The following is a 19,841-nucleotide window of genomic DNA, read 5'->3' on the forward strand; positions in this document are numbered from 1 at the left end:
ACTGTTTCCTTTGCTTGCTGGTATCCCCAACTCTCCAGCTAGGCAGGCAGTCACCTCCCAGGCCATGTCTGCCCATGCGGAGTGTTTTCACAGCCTGGCCCCTGGAACGGGTAATACTCAAAGAACCACAGGGCACTCTCATGGTTTGACACTTGTTAGCCCACATTTAGTTCACAAGCACAAATGAAAGTGACCTTCCTGCATGGGGGAGTGGGACAGAGGAGGGAGAGCCAGCCCAGTATGTGCCCTGGGCCAGTCTGTGGCAGCCCCGTTATATAACTGTCAAAAACAGACACCAAACAGCACGGTGAATGCCTGGCACTCAGCATTCTGAGCTTATTCCTCAGTTTGGAGAGTTAGCTCCTAGGGTAGATAGCATTGCAAAAGAAAACAAGCACAAAGAAAAACAAGATAATTTCTTGGGGCTGATATAACCTATTCTGACCTGAAATAGACCCAATCTCCCCACCGTAATAGTCATAGTACATGGATTGTCCGGCCGTGTCAGGAGAGCCAACTGATTCCCTTAGGCCCTTTTCCCTAAAGTCTAGACTCTCTCCAGAGCTGTTTGCTGGCCATGAATATATGGTGGTACTTTCTTGTCCTAGGGAGTTTGCCTGGGACCATCCAACCTGCTCCTGCCCAGAATGTTTTTCCTGTGTCACAGCGGCACGTGAGGAGTGGCTGGAAAAAGGAATCAAATTCTCCCGGGGGTTGAGGGAAGACAGGGGAAGGCTGGTCCCCCAAGTCTTGGTCGTGATCCAGTCGCTGTAGTCTTCCACTCTGATGTACAGAAAGAGGCCAGGGCATTGCTCCCCACCTTGGGTCAGGATTCCTGTCAGCACCCACAGATTCAAATGCTGGAGCTGGCACATCATTGGGTTTCCTGGGTCTCCCTGTGACAGAGGACAGAAGGCTTGAGGTCTCAGAAAAACTTTTCTTTTTTAATATATCCTTGTGCAATTTACTGTTTGTTCTAGAAATGTTTTACACTGGTTCTCACAGAAAATAGGGTAAATTATAGGATACTGTTTTCCAATCTAGGCAGCCACCACCACAAATTCCAAGGAGATGACTTTTCCTTTTATTATACAGATCATTTGTAGGCTTCTGGAGTTTGCCTGTAGCTTCCTGGTTCACCTTTCATTTTCTTCCCAGTACTTTGACTAAATCCTCCCTCTCTTTTGGTTTGTCACTCCTCAAATGTTGATATGTCTTTCCTTTCTGGCCTGGAATGCTCACATTTTTCATTCTCTTCTCTATTTTGCTTCCATCCTTTCTTTAAGCTGCTCCTTCCCACTCACAGTCCTGCTAGAGTCAGAGTCACACTTCCCTGGGGGCACACGGGCGCTTCACAGCTTTTCCACCCCAGCAGCTGCCTGTGAGTGTGCCTGCTCGCCAGCCCCTGCCCAGGCTCTCGGCCTTCCCTGCGTCCATAGGAGTGGTCCTCTGGGACTCGGGACCTCTGCCACACAGACCTTCTCTCCCTTCCAGTGAGTGCATAGAAGCTTGGCACACTAAGCTAGATTTGTGACCCTAGCAATTTACCTAATTCTCTCTGAGCTAAAGTGGGGATACAGTTAGTTCCTGTAACACAGGCAGAGCTGCCAGCACAGTGCCTGGCACACTGTATGCACGCAATAAAGATTTAGCTATTATTATCTTGGTTTCTAGAACAGGCCATCATTTTTATATGAAAAGTTGAGAAATATGGGAAAAGCAACAAGACAACTACTAGGTATAATTTTACCTTACCTTCCTCGTCCCTCAGGTCTTTTCTTAAAGGAATACCCCCATCCCATGGTCCATCTTGGTCCAAGAGGGGGGTTGTCATTCAAATGCTGGCCAGCCGCCTTTGACCTGTGTGGCTGCCTGGCTAGAAGACCTAGTTTCTCTCGCTGTTTGGACTGGGGTATGGGGGGGGGTGTGTGTGTGGGGGTTGCACCTGACAATGGGAAAGAATCTGAACAGACTCCACAATGAGAAGCAGAGAGGCGAAGGAGTGGCCGCCTCGGCCCCTGCCCATTCCCATCCTCTTTCTCTAAGCCTGCCTTTTTCAGAAGGAGCCACACAAGAACAGAAATGCAGGTGAATGAGAGAGGAAAGGAGCGACTCTGCGAGCAGGGCAGCAGGAAAGCCTGCTCTGCAAGGCTGCCATAATTCCCTGGTAGTCCCGTGGCCAGACCCAGGAGGATGACATTCTGGACTTTGCTCTGTGCTTCTCATTAGATGGAAAGGAATGTTTTAGTGTAGAACTCTTGATTTTTCAGTTTTTCACAATCTACTGTTTTCACCCCAGTGCTCCCACATGGCAGAGGGTAGATTTCACCCCAGAGTTCTGGCTGGTTATCCTAGGCCTGATGAACAGGCTCTTGTCTGCACCCCACTATGTCTGCCTGGGGCAGAGAGGCTCCTTGGCCAAGAATGGCATGATCTCCCTTCCTTTCACCAGTCCCATTCCCAGTTTAACTGTGGTTTTATAAGCTTGAGGAAGAAAAAGAATGCAATTCAGGACAAATATTTTGATGAATGATTGTGTGGTAGATGTCTCCGGCTGTTGCATGGTTTTGCAAGTTGCCATTCCATGCCGTGCAGAATATGTTGCTTTTCCTCTTCCCCATAACCTGTGGGGCTACAACTTCTGAAGCACAAGCAGCTGAGACAAAAAGTCCCAGATGCTCCTCTGGAGCAGCCCTGTCTTGTCTCCCAGGGGAGCAGCCTCAGCAGAGAGGGGCTCTTTTGTTGTGTGATCCTCAACCTTTCATTCAGCAGAAGCCCTAACAGTTGTCGGGGGAAAAAAGGGGTGAGTCCAGAGCGATTCTGCTCTTGGGTTTCTGGGGACCCTTTAGGCAGATACTGAACCTGGGAGGTTTATTCCATGTGTTAGGCGTGTGGCTTTGGGGACCTCTGGACATGAGAACACCTTTACTGGGAGAGGGAAGGATCCTAGCTAGACTAGTCTCCGTTTATTTGTCTGAGACAGTTTGCAAGCACATTTCAAAAGAAAGGACTGTCTACATGTGTGCTAAAAAGTTAAAAACCAATCTGAACTTTGCAGGTGGATTTAAAGAGGTGATCATTTTAAGTATAAGCAGCTCACCATATTCCACTGAATCTAAGACGCTCTTAAAAAATTAACATCTTTGAGATGTGATGTGTCTTTTAATTGGTTGATATCAGAGTTTAACTAGCAGAGTTTTTTTTCTTTCTTGGTATTACATAAAATATGGTGGCTTCTACAACTGACAGCATTTTAGATTTGGTATAGTATGATAATAGATGGTTGGAATGGCTGATGGCAGGATTTTGTTAAATAGCGACATCTTCTGTGTTTTAACACACTGTCTAATTTAAGAAGTTGTACAGTCCTCCACCTGGCAGAGAGCCCGGGACACAGTAGGTGCTCCGTAAATTTGAACCAGCTTTGGAAGGGCAGGCTTATTGCTTAATGAAAGGCAGTCCTTCATGCTTTCAGAATAAAATGACTTTTAGAAAGAATTGTCTGCCTATATGTATTCCTTTTCTTTTTCTCTGGAAACACTTTCCCTAGATCCTCTGGAAAAAATATTTCCCCGTCAGAGAATCCTCAGGGTTACTCAGAAGAGAGTGGGTGATCAGCATCTTGGAAAGACAATTTTAGAGCAGAGGAGAGAAACTCTGCCTGGAAATCTATAGACCTGGGTTCTCTCGTCTTTGTTAACTTTAAATAACTGTGTGACCCTGGTAAGCCACACTCTCTCCAGGTGTGGATATGAGGGGGCCTGGACAGGTGTTTGTGAGTTCTACACATTTTCCTGAGGCGGTAGGATAACCACATCTGCACAGTCCTCATCCAGGTGGAGGGCAGGGCTTCTTACAGGGGGGAAAAAAAAAACCCTCAGTAACTGATGAGCGATAGCATCAGAGTCCAGGTTCCATAGAAGCTGAAAACAGTGATCCCACACTGTAGACATGCTCAAAGTGTATCTGCATGCCTGGTTTGGACTCACACTTTCAAACTGTCAGCTAGTGAAAAAACATCTGTGACTTAGCCATGCTTAATCATGTTACACTGAAAATGGGGCTGGTTAGTCCCATTTTATTGAGCACTTGCTATCTGCCAAGTGCTACTCACCCTGGAGACTGCCATGAATCCCAAGTGACAGTCCTTGCCCTCATGGAGTTCATGATCCCCTTGAAGTGACCACTGCTTGCTTACTCCCAGCATTTAGCTTCTACTCCATCATGTTCTTACCAAGCAGACGTCGTCTGTTTCCTGTTCCATGTGATTGCCACATCCTGTTTTCTGGAGTTTCTGTAAGGGACATGGGTAGGTGTCTTTCACAGAGATTTTCCTCAGGATACTCATCGTCATGTGTTTTCCTGTCTGGACCATGCAACAGAGAGCCCAAGAATTATTAACAAGACGACATCCCCTGAGTCAACTCAACGACTACTCCTGTGTACAGATGGGATTGAGTAGAAAATGTTCTGATAAACCCCTTTTCCCCATACAAATCAGATCCTGTGTCTGATTCTTACTGAAAACTACCTTCGCTTTGAACTTAAATGTGAAAATAGGCAGAGAACATATTTACCTTTCCTCCACATCTATAGAGAATACATTTCCTTGTTAATTACCCAGGCATAAAAGAACACAAGGAAGGCTTGGACAACAGGATAGTCAGCTCTAGTTCAGGGAATAATGTCCCCTGGCCCCTCCATAACCTTGCACTCATTTCAGGCTGTCTGCTGCCTGTGTACTTCCAATTTTGATGTAGGACTAGAAGAAAAAGGACCAAATATAAGAATGGCCAAAGAAAGGGCAAGCACTGGGAATCTTGACTAATTAGGTGAGAGTTCCAGCCCAACTCTAGAACCTCGAGCAACCTGAATTATTAACGCCTAAAACGGTTCATGTAGGTCACCCCCACTGCTAGCACACACACAGCCTCCACTAGAAGGAGGAAGGCATTAACTGCAGATGTGGGATTCCATCCTGCCACCCAGCAGTTCCACAAGGCTGGTGGCTCATGCATCTCGCTGCTCAGGAAGCAGATGGACTGGACCAGGTTGTTGAACTCCATCGCCGTGTCTGTCTTCAGGAGGGCTATGTTATTGCTCATTGTTTTATTATCAAAGTCCTCATGGATGATGATGGTACTGATTGGATACTCTTGGTGAGCAATCACTTTGGAATCCATATTAGCTATTCCAACTATAACAACAGCATCCTTCCTAGAAAGAGAGCAGGGGAATCTTGAGAAGCCAAGCTACCAAGGAAGCTTCACACATTGCTGTTTTCATATTTACTATTTTTTGGCCTGGAACATTCATCTAACTCAACTTCCTGAGCTAATTTTTACTCACCCCTTTGGATCCAGTCCCCAGGAAATCTCTGAACCTCTGGGCTTGTGACCTCCTTTGTGAGCCCGTAGAATCTAGGGGTTTCTTTTGTATAACATCATTTGTCCCACCACCCAAAGATAATTTGTTATGTTATGGCTGATTATCTTTTTTTCTATGCATAGTTTTCTCTTTTTTTACATAGTTGTAGTCATACCAAAGATGCAATCTCGACTCTTGATTTTAGCAGTTAACATTTAATACAAGCATCTTTCCATGTTGTATACTCTGTAAATACACTTCTGAGAAATTCTAATTTTAATAATGATGCAATTCAGTTGGGTGTTTTCCCTTTCTCCTCTTGAGAATCACCCAAAAACCCATGAGAAGAAGAAACAGATGCAAACACCACAAAACTAAGAGAAACTGGAGAACCCAAACCTCAGAACCAGAGGAAGGGCTGACAAAAGCAGTGAAGGACACCAGGAGTGCAGGGAGTTGGGATGACACCGGTGCCACAAAGTCAGAAAAAGCTGGTCCAACATGCTGCTCAGCAAGGAAGTGGAGAGAAAAGAAGTAAAACCATCACCAAAATGAAGGCCAATATGGAAGCAGCATAAAGGAGAATAGAGACCACAGAAAACACACTAAGGGACACAGAAAGTAGGACTGAGAAAAGTGACTACAGTGCAATAGACCTTAATGAAGATTTTTAAAGGTTGGAGAGGAAAATGACAAATATGGCAGTCAATGGAGAGTCAGCAGACCACAAGGAAGGTAACCAAAATAACAACACAGGAAAAATATTTCAAGATATAATTTAAGAAAGTTTTCTGGAAATAAGACTTGAATTTCCAGTGGAAGGGTACTGCACATCCTAGGGAAGTAGCAATACAGAATGATCAACACCGAGACATGTCCTTGTCATCTCCCAGCAGGAGACAGATGGCATACTCAAATAAGGTAGAATGAGGAAAGTTTAATAAAGGCATTCTTTACACAGGTCTCGGCCGGATGTGTGGAAATCACGAGGGATAGTGCAGTATGCTGGGTACTGGTTGACATATGCACCTCCCTGCTGATGTAATAACAGGGTGCTGGCACCACTCTAGGCTCTAGGTGAGGGGAGGGAGTGGTCAGACAGAGCTGTGGGGAGTGGGTCATTTGGCTGGAGGAGGCAAGCAGTCTGCAGTATCCCTCAGAGGAATAAGGACCCTGACCTCACTCTCCTCCCTCCCTCTGATCTCTTGCCTGTGCTCCCTTTGGCCAAGCCCAACTGGACCCAGAAGGCAAGAGCACCCACTGGTGTAACCCACACAGGTCAGCCTCCTGGGAGCCAGCAGGGTAGAAAAGGGTAGAGAGAGGATCTGGAGGGGCAAATGGGAGAGGTCAAGTATAGCTAGTAAAGTTGCTGGACTTCATTGACAAAGAGGGAACCCTTGGACATCCAGACAAAAACAGATTGTCATCTTAACTTTGGCCATCTAACGTATGTCTAACCCAGGGAACTTGTGAAAGTGAAAGGGGACACTGCCAGCAGGATACTAGGATAATAGGTGTGAACCAGGTCTCTCTCAGGCATACTAGAATGTGGGTCACCCACCTATAGAGGAAAAAACCAGACTGGCTTCTGACTTCACAGCAAGATTTAATATCAGAAGCCAGGAGGTAATGTCTATGAAGTCTTCAAAAGGAAAGACGATGTGAACCATGAATTCTGTACGTAAGGAAACACAGTTCTTGGGACCCCTTTAAGAAATTACTTGAAGACAAATTTTAGCCAATTCTAGAGCTGAATGGAGAAAATCCAGCAAAAGGACTGTTGGTAAGTATGGAATTCATTATAATATTGGACTAAAATTAAAAGAAAAAATTCTTAAAGTTTAGGTTGGAGTAATAATGTAAACCCTGGCAATAATCAAATGGTGTAACTAAAGCTGAAAGTCAGAGGTGGGTATATACACCAATTTTCTCATCTTTTATAGGAATCTAAACATATTTATTCATAGCTGATATATGAAGAAATAGGGTGTGCAAATATGTATATGAATTGTAAACATTAAAGCACATAATCTATTAAAATTGGGGGTGGTGGAGGAGGAGGAGGGAAGAAGTGACTGGACAGGAATTCTGGCATTGGGCACAGTAGTGGGGCTAGAGAGGACTGCCCAGAATGAGACAGAAGATTTAGGTGTTTTCCGTGAAATTATAGCTCTAAGATGAACACCAGAATGAAAACTCAAACTTTTCAAATTTGTCAGAAGAGACATACAAAACAAAACAAAGGCCATATAATAAAAAGAAAAACAAGAAGCAATAAAAACAGAAAACCTAAAATAAAAACAAGAGGCAGGAGTTTCATTCTGAACATCGATTCAGAGCAAAAGAGCATGAAATAAGACATAGAAAGGCTGTTTAATGATGAGAAAGAATTCAGTCTACACTGAAGACCTCAGTTATAAATATCTGCAGCAAGCAACACAATGTTCCCAAAGCAAAAACTCCAGGAAATAGAAGGAGAAAAAGCCAAAAGCCTGTTCATGATAGGAGATTTTAATTCTCCCCGGTCAGCCTAGGACAGATCAAGTAGACTCCCTCCCCCAATTTTATATGTTAAATTGTACACCAAGGACAGAGAATGAACTTTTAAATTTACCTGTGGAAAATATTCACATGGACCACACATGGTAGACCACAAGGACAGCCTCAACACATTCCTAATAGATTACCACGTCATATAACTGAAAGTTAAATCATGCCAGAAAACAAAACAAACGAAACACCCTACCACCTGGATATTTGAAAACTCTGTCTTTAATAAAACCCAGAGTCAAAGAGGAAATCAAAACCAAGACAGCAGACCAAATAGAAAACAGCCGTCATGAAAACGCCACCCCAAAAGCAGAACTTCTCTGGAGGGCTAGTTGGCAATAGCTCCCAAGATTCTGCCCAGTCTTTCCACTCCTTGATTATGCATGGTACAGTTTACTTGCATGTGTGCGAAATAACATATGTAAAAGGATATCTGCTGAAGTGTTTTTTGGTTCTAGTAAAAGGTTGGAAGTGACCCAAATTTCCGTTGTTAGAAGACTGTGTAATTATGGTACATCTATCATGGGATACTGTGCAGCTGATGAGAAGAATGTCGTAGCTCTCTATGTATTGATAAGAAAAGATCTCCCAACATTCATGACAGAGTGAAAAAAGCTAAGAGTGGAATGCTGTCTATGGTGTGCTACCAGTTGTAATGGGGGAGTTATAGACTGAATTGTGCCCCCCAAAATTCATAGGAGAAGCCCAAAACCCCAATGTGACTGTTTGTAGATATCGCCCTTAAGGAGGTAATTAAGATTCAATGAGGTCACAAGGGTGAGCCCTAATACGATAGGACTAGTGTCCTTATAAGAGGAGGAAGAGACACCAGGAGTGTATGCACACAGAGGAAAGGCCATGTGAGGACACAGCAAGCAGGTGGTGGTCTGCAGGCCAAGGAGAGAGCCTCAAGAGAAACCAGCCCTGCAGACACCTTGATCTTGGACTTCTAGCCTCCCAGTTGGTGAGAAATAAATTTCTGTTGTCTAAGCCACCCTGTCTGCATTTTGTTAGGGCAGCCCTAGCAGATCAATGCAGGGGGAAAGAAAATTCTGTCAATAGATAGAAGAATCAATATAGATGATCTACAGGTACATAGATATCCATAAACGTGTTGAATATTTAAGGAAGACTACTCAAGAAACTGGTGCAGAATATGGCTCGAGGGAGGGAGACTGGTGACTGAAGGGCGGGGGAAGGAAGGAGCTGCTTTTCATCGTATACTCTTTGGTTTCTCACGAACATTATACTATGTACATGCATTTTCATTTAAATTCATGTGTTTTCAATTTAAAAATACAAATCATATGTTAAAAAATTCAGCAGCTGCCAAATATTATATAGAATTTATCCTATAATTTGTTTATCCAATTGTAGTAATTATACTCTCTCCCCATACTCTGTGTGTATATAAATATAATATATACTGTATAAATAATATATAATATACTATATGTAATAGTTAATATATAATATACAATATAAATACTATTATGTATACTATTTATAGACTACATATTGTATATAATATGTATTATGTGTGGTATATATTATATGTTATATATATAAAAGAGTAATATACTATATTTATCCATGATAATTGGGCATTATGTTTCCAGTGTTTTGTGTATTATTAACTATCCTATGAACAACTTTGTGCATAAAACTTTTCCAGTGGTTGAAATTGTTTCCTGAATGTTGATTCCCAAAAGTGAAATCATTGGGTCAAAAAATGAGATGTTTTACAAAAAACGTTGTTCCTTTAATAACATTTATTGTTTCTTTTTTTCTGGTTTGAAAGAATGCACTTTTTTCTTTTTTTTTTTAAGTTAGTGTTTCTTCTATTTATTTTTTTTTAAAGATTGACCCCAAGTGAACACCTGTTGCCAATCTTTGCCAATCTTTTTTGTTTTCTTCTTCTCCCCAAAGCCCCCCAGTACATAGTTGTTTATTCTAGTTGAGGTCCTTTTGGCTCTGCTATGTGGGACACTGCCTCAGCATGGCTTGATGAGAGGTGCTAGGTTCGCACCCAGGATCCAAACTGGCGAAACCCTGGGCTGACGAAGCAAAGCGCCCAAACTTAACTACTCGGCCACAGGGATGGCCCCAGATGCACATTTATTATAAAGAGTTTGGAGAATATAGAGAGATTCAAAGAAGAAAACAGAAATCCTGTGCGTTCTGAGCATCCAGAGACAACTGCTCTTAAAATGTGTGTATTTCCTTCAAGTCTTTTCTCTATGTACATATATTTGTGCAGTCACATTCTTAAGGCCCCAGGTGAGTGTTTTAAGATAAGGGCTCCTATTGATTCACTTAAGATAAACAGTAGAGACCTCTAGTATCAGGAGTCGGTGCCTTTGTGATTGCAGTAAAATGAGAACGAATATCTTTCCTGTAGAGGATGGAGGAACAATTGTTTCACTTTGCAGTTGCGCAGCTGGCAGTCCTCACAGCAAAGACACCAGGCTGCGCCAACCTTGGCAGTTGGTGCTTTTAGGACCCTTAGACATGGCAGAGCAAGGGCTGATCTGGTAAAAAGCCCTCTTGCCCTGTCACCAGGAATCCACCTTCCCAGCCTTCACAAGTTAAGCAGGAAGCAGAGACCCCCACCCAGGGGGGCTGTTGGGGCCCCAAAGACAGGAGTACTGGCCTGTTCTGAAAGACGGATGCGATGCTGAGGATCCAGAACTCACTGAGGATGCTGCCGAAAGCCAGGTGGGTATACAGGGAATCCTGCAGTGACACCACCCACGGGAACTCGTTGTTGTTGACCAAACCCTCCTCGGAAGTTTCCATAACGTTGATATCCTGGATGCCACAACCTGCAGGTGGGGTGTGGAGGCCTCACTGTTGGGGCAAGGAGTTGGTGGCCTGTGGCTGCCACAGCACCAGACCTCAGGACCCCCTCTCCTGCTGGCTGCCCCCTCCTCTTGGCTCCCCATCTTGGTCACCACTAACTCTACCACCCCCATTTCTTTTCCTAGTGGGTCGTCTTCCCCATAAGAGACTCCAGGTGGCATTTTGAATCTCAAAATAACATCAGGCTACCAATAATCACTCACATCCATTAGCACTCAGCAGTGCACACTAGGCGGTATCTGAAACCTTTCACATACGTCAGTGGTCCAAGTGCAGTCTGGGACTCTGGGAGTCCTCAAGACCCTTCCCAAGGTCTGCAAGGTTAAAGCTCTTGTCATAAGAATACTAAGACAGAATTTGTTTTTTTCACTCTCATTCTCTCACTAGTGAAGAGTGGAATTTTCCAGATGCCGCATGATGTCGTCACTTTCATGGCTAATAGAGTGTGTGAACCTGTGTATTCTTGTGTTTTAAATTTTTCCCAGTTTTACTTTCTAATATGGTAAATATGGAAAGATATAGCTCCATATGCGAAAACTCTTTTGGGGTGCTCACTAGTTTTTAAGAGTATAAAGGGGTTCGAAGATCAAAAAATTTGAGAACTGCTGATAAACACTACTTCGTGCAATTCGTCCAGCAGAATGAGAGGTGGGCATTGTCGTTCTCAGTTTCCAGATGAGAAAGTTGAATTGGAGAGTGGGTAAGCGCTTGTCCAAGTCACACAGCTGGTAGGATTTGGGGCCCGTCCAGATGAATCCAAACTCCGTACACTCTGAACCCCTCACGGTCCGTGTTCCAGCCGCATTTCACATGCTCAGATTTGCCCTTGCTCCTCCTGGCTCAGACTGTTGGTGTGCGCAGCTCCCCCGCTGTGTCTGTTTGCCTGCCGATGTATCCCCAGGGGTTAGCCTGGGGCCTGGCACGCAGTAGGTACCCGTACGCTCCCTGGTAAATGAACAGCAGCCTTCTGCCCGCCAGCACTCCCTGACATCTTGTCAAGGGGCTCAGAGGTCCTGCCAGGTGGAGGCTGCCTCTGGCCCCCACCAGGCCTGCTTGGCCTTTGCCTTCCCAAGCCCTTGAGTGGGTCACCTCCAACTGGACAGTCTCTTGGGCAGTAAGGACTTTGTTTCAAATGACAGTTAAATGTTGACTAAAGTTTTAAATAATACTCTCCCTTTGCCAATCCTGGGTTGGCCAAAGATGGCTGTATTGCCCCATATTTTTTTCAAAGTTCCATATTCACAGAATCATGGAGAATCTTAGAATGATAGGATGGGAAAGACCCTTCAAAGTCAAGACCCCGGTGTGGGGGAGCTGAGCCTCCTACTTCCCAGGCACCCTTATAGGATGGCGTCCACATGGGGTGTTCTGCTCTCCCTGGCTGCTGACACCCCGCGCCGCCCCATGTTGCTCTCGCCCGCAGGTATGCCCTGTCCTGATGAGTCCACTCATCTACACAGAGTGGAGTGCAAGGATTCTCAACCTGCCTCCAGCTGCCGCCCAGCCCCTGCAATGGCGCCTGGGCACTGGCATTTTTCAAAAGCTCCCTGGGTAGATTCTAATGTGTATTCAGGGTTCAGAACCACTAGTGTTTCAGGAAGGCACTGGATGCAGTGTCCCAAGTCCAGTTGGCCCCTGAGCTGTGAGACTTGGGGTGAGCTACTTCACTTCTCTGGGCCTCAATTTCCTCTTTTGAAATGTGGGGTAACGCACCCCTTGGAGTTGTAAAGATCATGTGAGGTGAGGTTACGGGCCGGTGCTTTGCAAGCTGTTTCCCCATGACTGATAATGCTAAAGCCAAGGCAGAATGGATGATTCCTTTTTTTTTTGGAGTGTAAACCACTGCTCTGGTTGCTGTTTGTAAATCCCAAACCACGAGTCCCCAGTGCTTGTTTCTAAATTGGTGGCCCTGAGTCCTGGGTGTCATGTGATGGGTGCCAACAGCCGACTAGGTCAGATCATTGGTGGCTGTTTTTTGTGGGATTTTTTTTGCCTTGTCTCCCCAAATCCCCCCGGCACACAGTTGTATATTTTAATTGTGGGTCCTTCTAGTTGTGGCATGTGGGACACCGCCTCAGCATGGCTGGATGAGCGGTGCCATGTCCGTGCCAAGGATCTGAACCGGCAAAACCCTGGGGCGCCAAAACGGAAGGCATGAAGGTAACCACTTAGCCACGGGGCCGGCCCCCGGTGGCTACTTTTTCACCCTTCATCCAGCTGTACACACAGCCCTGCCAGGCGCTGAGCTAGGGGCTGGGCTTCCAAGGAAGGATTTCAGGAGGCTGTCCCCGCCCTGGGGGAGGTCACAGTGCACAGAGGAGGCAGACACGCTGAAGAGTGATAGCCATACAGAGAGACTCGTGACACCAGGAATGTGCCTAGAGGATACGGAGGAGGGGGCATGGGTTCTGCCCAGAGCCTGAAGTCTAGGACGGCTTCTCCCAGGGGGTGACCTTTGAGGTGAGCAAGCACCAAATACAGTTTCCAAACCATGAGGCTAGAGTTGATTGTAACGTTCAGTATCATCATTAAAGGACCACAGCAGACCTCTCCATGATAGGGCATCGTGTGACCAAACATCTCTATGAATCGACAGTTAGAGACTTTGCTGGGACAGTGACAAAGCTGGTTGTTAGAAAGATGATGTCTATAAGGCCTCCAGGTGCTTCTGAATCACCAAAGACAGGAATATTGGTTTTCTCATGGGACATCAGCAGTCTATGGTGAACAAGGCATTAACCAATCCTTCCTCACCCAACAAGAGCTTAGAGGTGTGTGATGACTTTTGCTTTTTCAAAGCTCTAGATGGCTGGATCATTGGACCCTATAAACCCTTGGAAGGGCAGCGTGTAATGAGGAATTCTGCCCCCGAGATGATATGTTGGCCCTGGGTCACTTGCCCAAGGCCTTTTAAGAGGGGAGAAGCCCTTTCTGTGTTTTTTGGGCATCCCTGGGTCTCCTTGGGGCTGTGAGGAGGAGAATAGGCTAGGAAGGTAGGGGGTTCTCTGCTTGATGTGTGTGTGTGTGGTAAGTATATGTGTGTGTGTACTGGGGGGAGCTCTCATACCTCCCATCTAACTCCAGGAAGACAGGACAGAGCTAGCTGGGGTGGCAGCAAGGTGGGGGCAGAGTCTGCTTCATTCAGATGCTCCCTCTCCATCTGCCCCTTTCTGGGCTGTACTTTTAGTCCTGGACAACCTGGATGTCAGGGAGGGAGGGGGTTGCAGCTGCTGCTTCTGCTGACTGAGGCCCTGACAGCCTCCAAGGCACCTCCCTGCTCCCAGGACCATCCCTGCAACTGGGGGGCAGTTTAGCCATATACTCTTTTGGTCTAATGATAAGGCATCATTGGAACCACAATGCTGAAACTCAGGCAGGGCCTGGTTCCCAGGTGGAGCAGACGCGTCACAGGCCCCCACCCAGGCGCCGGGAGGACATCCCCCACCTGACAGTGCCTGGGGGAGGGATGTGCCCCAGGAAGAGCAGGGCAGGGGCTGTGAGTGGGGAGCCAGGCCTCACTCCGACCCCTCTGTCCAGTGGGCCTCTCCCTAGCCTAAGGCTTATTTTCCTAATGGCACTCTCACCTAAGAATTCACCCTGACATCAGGCTGCGGAAGCCACAGTTCCCTGCATCCATGCCTGCCCCACTTTCCACTCCTTTGCCTGGTTCCCACCACAAACACATGCTGCCCAGGCAAAGCGCTGGGTCATCTTCCCCTGGGTCCCTCTCCCGACCATTTACGTTTCCAGGACGCTTCCCCCTGCCGTGTTACGTGACCAGCTAAAGTCATTACACAGGAAAGAAGGGCACTCACTGGCAGAAGAGTGGGAGACGCAGAGCAGTAATAAGAGCATCCCTCTCATCTCGGCCATCCCCAGAGAGAGCCGCCGCAGACACCATGGGCAGCTGTGGAAACAGAACAGCCAGACGCACAGGCTTTTTCCTCTCCTCCCCAAAGTGGTCATTTCCCCCAGTGTCAGAGGCCCTGCCTCTTTCCTTTCGACTGACAAAGTTTCCAAGACATGGGAACAGACCTGTCACGTCCCTAGTGCTTGGTTCTGTGCAGTAAAGAGATGGACCAGCTGCCTGACACAGGTATTCAGTTAGGATTCGTAATGTGGCCCAAGGAGAGGAGGCAGCCCACACTGGTCGGTTTTCTCCTCAATCCAGCCAGGGTCCCCGGACTTCTCAGAGAGTTGGGGCTCAGAAAAGGGTTGTTTTTTGACTTGTGGAATTCAACCCTTGCCTTAACTCTGTAGCCATAAAATGCTGCTGAAAGAAAAAGCAGGGGTTTAGTGCAAGCCCACCCTGGTTTTGCCCCTCCTGCCAAACTCTGCTGGCTCGAATGCTGGGATTTCTTTTAAGTGATGACAGCTTGTACTTTTACATAGTGACAGCCTCAGCAATAATTCACACAGTAACCCTATGGGATAGACACTATCGTTATGACCATTTTACAGATTCAGAGACTGACACTCAGACATTGAGAAGCCTGCCCAAGGTCATACAGCTGCCAAGTTGCGGAGCTGGAATTCGAGCTCAGGTGTGTCTGAATCCAAAGCCCATGTGTGTTTCACCATCCGCCATTCCACCAGGCCCACCCTTGCCTCAAACAATGCACAATAGCCTAAGGAAGCCATGCATGCCATTCTCAGTCATCACGTTCTGTTCATGACACCAGATGTTTCTTGTCGTCAGGACGGTTCTCGTAATTCTTCTGTGAACTGCTCCTGCCAAAGGAGAAATGAGCTCACTCTGGCCTTACACAGCAGAGCTCAACAGAGGGATTCCTTCTATCACCTTGGGAAGAATATTCCATTGTGGCATCATGGTTACCATGGTGTTGCCAAGCAAACGTCTGGACATGGGGACTTAGGAGGAGCCAGGATGAAAAGCTTGCCTGTTCCCTAAACTTGGCAGGGCTATTCTGGAAGCCTGGCTCTCCCCCTGTCTGGCTGAGAAGACATTCCTCTCACTAGATCATAAAGTCCTGTCCCGTTGTGGCCGTGGTCCGTCTACCCCTCAGCACCTGCCCTGTGTCTACACGAATTTGTCAGACTGGACAGAAGAAGCCCACAGCCAGGGTGGGCTGGGTTTTTCCAATCCCTGTCAGCATTCTTATACTCCCAGTGTGGTTTCTTGGAGGCTAAGCCCAGTTTTCTTTAGCCCCTCGACTTGCAGGTCCAAGCGAAGCTACCAGACCAGCTCTTCCAAACCGTACGCCAGATGGGACCTGCACTCCAGCCACTGCAAGCAGCTTTGTTTTCAGCACAAATGCCAGGACTTGAGAAAAGTGTTCACAACGTCATGGTAAGACGTATCTCCATGGAACCAGAGGGCTCGCAGTCTGCGGGCTCAGGCGCATAAAAAATATTTATTGGACAGGAGAATGGCTGATGGAGGGCAGGACAGCTGGATGGAAAGTGAGACCTGACTCAGGAGGGAGCTGCTATCTCCTTCTGTTCTCAGTTCCCCTGACGTCCTGCGTGCCTCACATCCTCCATCACCTCCAACACTGAGCAGGGCTTGGCTTCTGCTGGGAGAACGGAATGGGAAAGATTTTTGGCAGTGGGAGAAATGGGAGTTGATGCTTCAATTTGTTCCACGTCACAGGCCTCAAAGAGCTTTCACATACCTGTTCTCATTCACGATTTGCAATCACACTGCCAGGATGAAGGAACTACCTGAGAGATCCAGATGGAAATGTGGTGGCTCAGAGTGGGAAAGTCACTTCCCTAAAGCCACACACCTCGAAAGCGGCAGGGGCAGGACTCCAACACAGATCCTTCCAACTCCAGGGTGGTGAACCATCTCCAAGTGTGCGTTTCTCAGCCTGGACCTCATGCTGCCTTTATAGGGGGTGGAAGCAGAAATGATGACTGGGGCAAGGCCACGGGGCTGCTCGTTAAGAGTGGGGATGCTGAGGTTAGTGCACAAGACCCCAGCTCTCTCCAGATTCCTCCTTATAGTCCTGCATGAAAAGAACCTACATGCAGGCCACCAGAAACACTGTCTCCTCACAGGAACGATCTAGCATAACCCACAATAAGAAAAGCTCAGAATCCTGCAGGGGCCCAGCAGACCTCATGAACGGTGGGCCTCAAATTTTCAGCCTCTCTGGGCTACTTAACTCAGACCATCAACTTTAGGTAAATTTTTTAAAGATTCATCACAATTTTGTAAATAATCATTTAATTCTTTCAGGTTAATAATAACAGTAAATAATAGTTTTATACTTTGAGTGGAAATTTATTTACCGTCTTTCACCAAGGGCTCCATATCTAGGATTGTGACAGCATGAAACGTATGTTTCTCGACCTGTCACTTTCAATTTTCACTCTTTATTTTCATTAAGTTAGAAAATCCTAACTCTCAATTAAAGGACGTTTGAAATCACAGCAAGTTCTGGAGGCCCTGTCAGAGAGTTCTGGATATTCAAATTGAACGTGGTCTCCAAAATCACGGAGAGATTTTCTTCACTGATGGCTGCGCTCAGGTGCTCGTGGGCCTGCCCACCGTCCCCAAACCCAGGAAGTTGAGAGTTTCATCCTGGGAGAAGTGACGGTTGGATTTCTCGTCCACTTGATTGCTTTTCCCTCTGGAAATATTTCTTCGTGTTCCGTTTTGGAAGATGGTTTTTAAACATGCCAATAAGAGCTTTACTACATTTCAAAATCTCTTCTCTTGCAAAATTAACGGAACAAAAAATCATCAAGTACTTCTCCGTTTGTGTACCACGCATTTCCAAGCCTTGCTTCCAATTCATCACTGGTTTGTTGAATTGTTAGGCAAAATATCTGCTGGCTCAAATATGGCGTAGTTATCGCTCCTCTGCGTGGTACGACTTTGATATTGATGCAACGTCCTATAGAGTCTTTTGAACAAGAAATTTCTCAATAGCTCATGCTGCCTCCTCTTTTCCATTTAGATATTTTCTTCACTTAGCAAAAAAATTCAATAATTTCTTGGAAAGCATTAAAATGCACTCATTTTAGAAAGAAAAATCGGTAATTTATTTACCAAAGAGGTCGTTGTACTTGTTTGAAAATGACCCAAATGCTTTGTTTCATGCCATTATTTGGAAATTTATTTTCATATATCTGTGTTGGATTTGCAAGTTTTTCAGGAAGTAGATCATCCATAAAATGTTTTAATTTTTCTAAAGGTGTTTAAAACAGAATACCATGTTTACCGTATTCTTAATCCCTAAAGAAAGAACTTGTGTGCAAGAGCTTTACCATTTTTATCAAAATGAAATGCATTGTGTTGGCCACTGCCCCCTGAAGGTCAAATTACCCTATCAGCAATCTTTTAGAACATTTGTACCACGTGTAGCCGTGTCTATCAAGATAAAGTTCCCTAATGAAAACTTTCTATTTTAAGTTACTTACTTTAAAAGGAACATTTAAAAAATTATTTTTTTTAGTGTGTGAGGAAGATTGGCTCTGAGCCAACATCTGTTGCCAATCTTCCTCTTTTTGCTTGAGGACGATTGTCATAGAGCTAACATCTGTGCCAATCTTCCTCTCTTTCATGCGACTTGACGAGCGGTGCTAGGTCCATACCCAGGATCCGAACCTGCGAACCCTGGGCTACCGAAGTAGGACGTGTGAGCTTAACCACTACGCCACCAGGCCAGCCCCCCAAAATTATTTCTTCATATCAAGCTTATCGCACAACACAAGAGCTAAAACATTACCATTATCCCACACCTACCTACGTGTTCCACCCTCTCTGTCATTCTCTTGCTCTTTGATAAGTTTACCCATAGGGGTGTATGCCTAAACTATGTATTGAGTACATGGGCAAGAGTTTCTCTCGGGCGTGTGTACCTGGGAGTAGGATCTCTAGGTCAGAGGATATATTAGGATATGCCTAACTCTGCAAGATAATGCTAAATTGTTTCTAGGGTGGTTGTATCAATTTGCCCTTGTGCCAGCGACCTACATTTGTCTCTGCTGATCCTTGTCCTCTCCAGCACTTGCTACTGTCAGCCTTAATTTTTGGCCAATCCAATGGGTATAAAATGCTATTTCATTGCTAATTTGCATTTCCCTAATTACCAATAAGGTGGAGGATATTTTCCCACGTTTGTTGACTGTACGTGTTAATGCTTGTGTCTTTTGCCGTTTGTTTTTTTTTTTTTTCCTGTAGGGTTGCTTGCCTTTTTCTTATTGATATGTAGGAATTCTTAATATATTCTGAATATTGTTCACTATATGTGTGGTGAATATCTTCTACCAGTTTATGGCTTATGTTTTCAATTTTGATTTCTTTATGGTGTTTTTGAATAAACAGAGGTCTTAATTTTAGTTTTAATGAAGTCAAATATATTAATATTATACAGTTAAGGCTCTTTGTGTCTTGTTCAAGAACGCTTTCCCTAGCTCAACATCAGAAATCTATTCCACTGTATTATCTTCTCGAATCTTTAAAGTGTTCTTCACACGTAAGTTGTGAATCTGTCTGGAATTTTTTTGTGCATGGATCTACTTTTTCCCCCGTGAATACCCAGTTGTGCCAGCATCATTTCTTCACAGGTCTCCAGTGTGACCTCAGACATATATCAAAGTTCTGTAAGTGTCTGGGACTGTTTCTGAGATCTCTCTTCTGTTACCCTGGTCTTTTTGTCTGTCTGTGCCAATTCGAGATAATCTTAAGTATTATAGCTTTGTACAAGTCTTAGTAACTAGTAAGTCACATGCTCCCACCTAATTCTTTTTCTTTAGGAACGTCTTGACTATTCTTGGCTCATTGTACTTTCATATATTTTAGAATCAACTTGGCAACTTACACACACATGATAAAACAATTTCCTAAGATTTGGATTAGAACTGCATTGCATCACTAGGTCAATTGTGGCTAAATTAACATTTTTACAATATTGAGTTTCCTTATTCATGAGTACAACGTATCTCTCAATTTAATTAGGTCTCCTTTAAGACTTTTCAATGAAATTTTATGATTTTCTGCATAAAGGTCTTGTACATCTTTTGATATAATTTGTTTCTAAGTATCTTATACTTTTTGGTTGCAATTAAATGATGTCTTCTATTATGCT

At 45.2% G+C, this 19,841-nt stretch overlaps 1 protein-coding gene across 1 annotated transcript; it reads right to left on the reverse strand.

Annotated features, from left to right (window-relative positions):
- Nucleotides 1-65: 65 nt before the first annotated feature.
- On the reverse strand, nucleotides 66-14,683 carry PRSS54 (serine protease 54). Its single transcript, XM_014827373.3, is given in 6 exon segments — nucleotides 66-896; nucleotides 4,235-4,366; nucleotides 4,959-5,217; nucleotides 10,571-10,742; nucleotides 14,595-14,643; nucleotides 14,645-14,683. Coding segments are annotated over 6 exon segments (1,188 nt in total). The 5' UTR covers nucleotides 14,681-14,683; the 3' UTR covers nucleotides 66-356.
- Nucleotides 14,684-19,841: the final 5,158 nt, after the last annotated feature.

This window comes from Equus asinus, chromosome 28 (genome assembly GCF_041296235.1).
Source record: "Equus asinus isolate D_3611 breed Donkey chromosome 28, EquAss-T2T_v2, whole genome shotgun sequence".
Classification (NCBI taxonomy): Eukaryota; Metazoa; Chordata; class Mammalia; order Perissodactyla; family Equidae; genus Equus; species Equus asinus.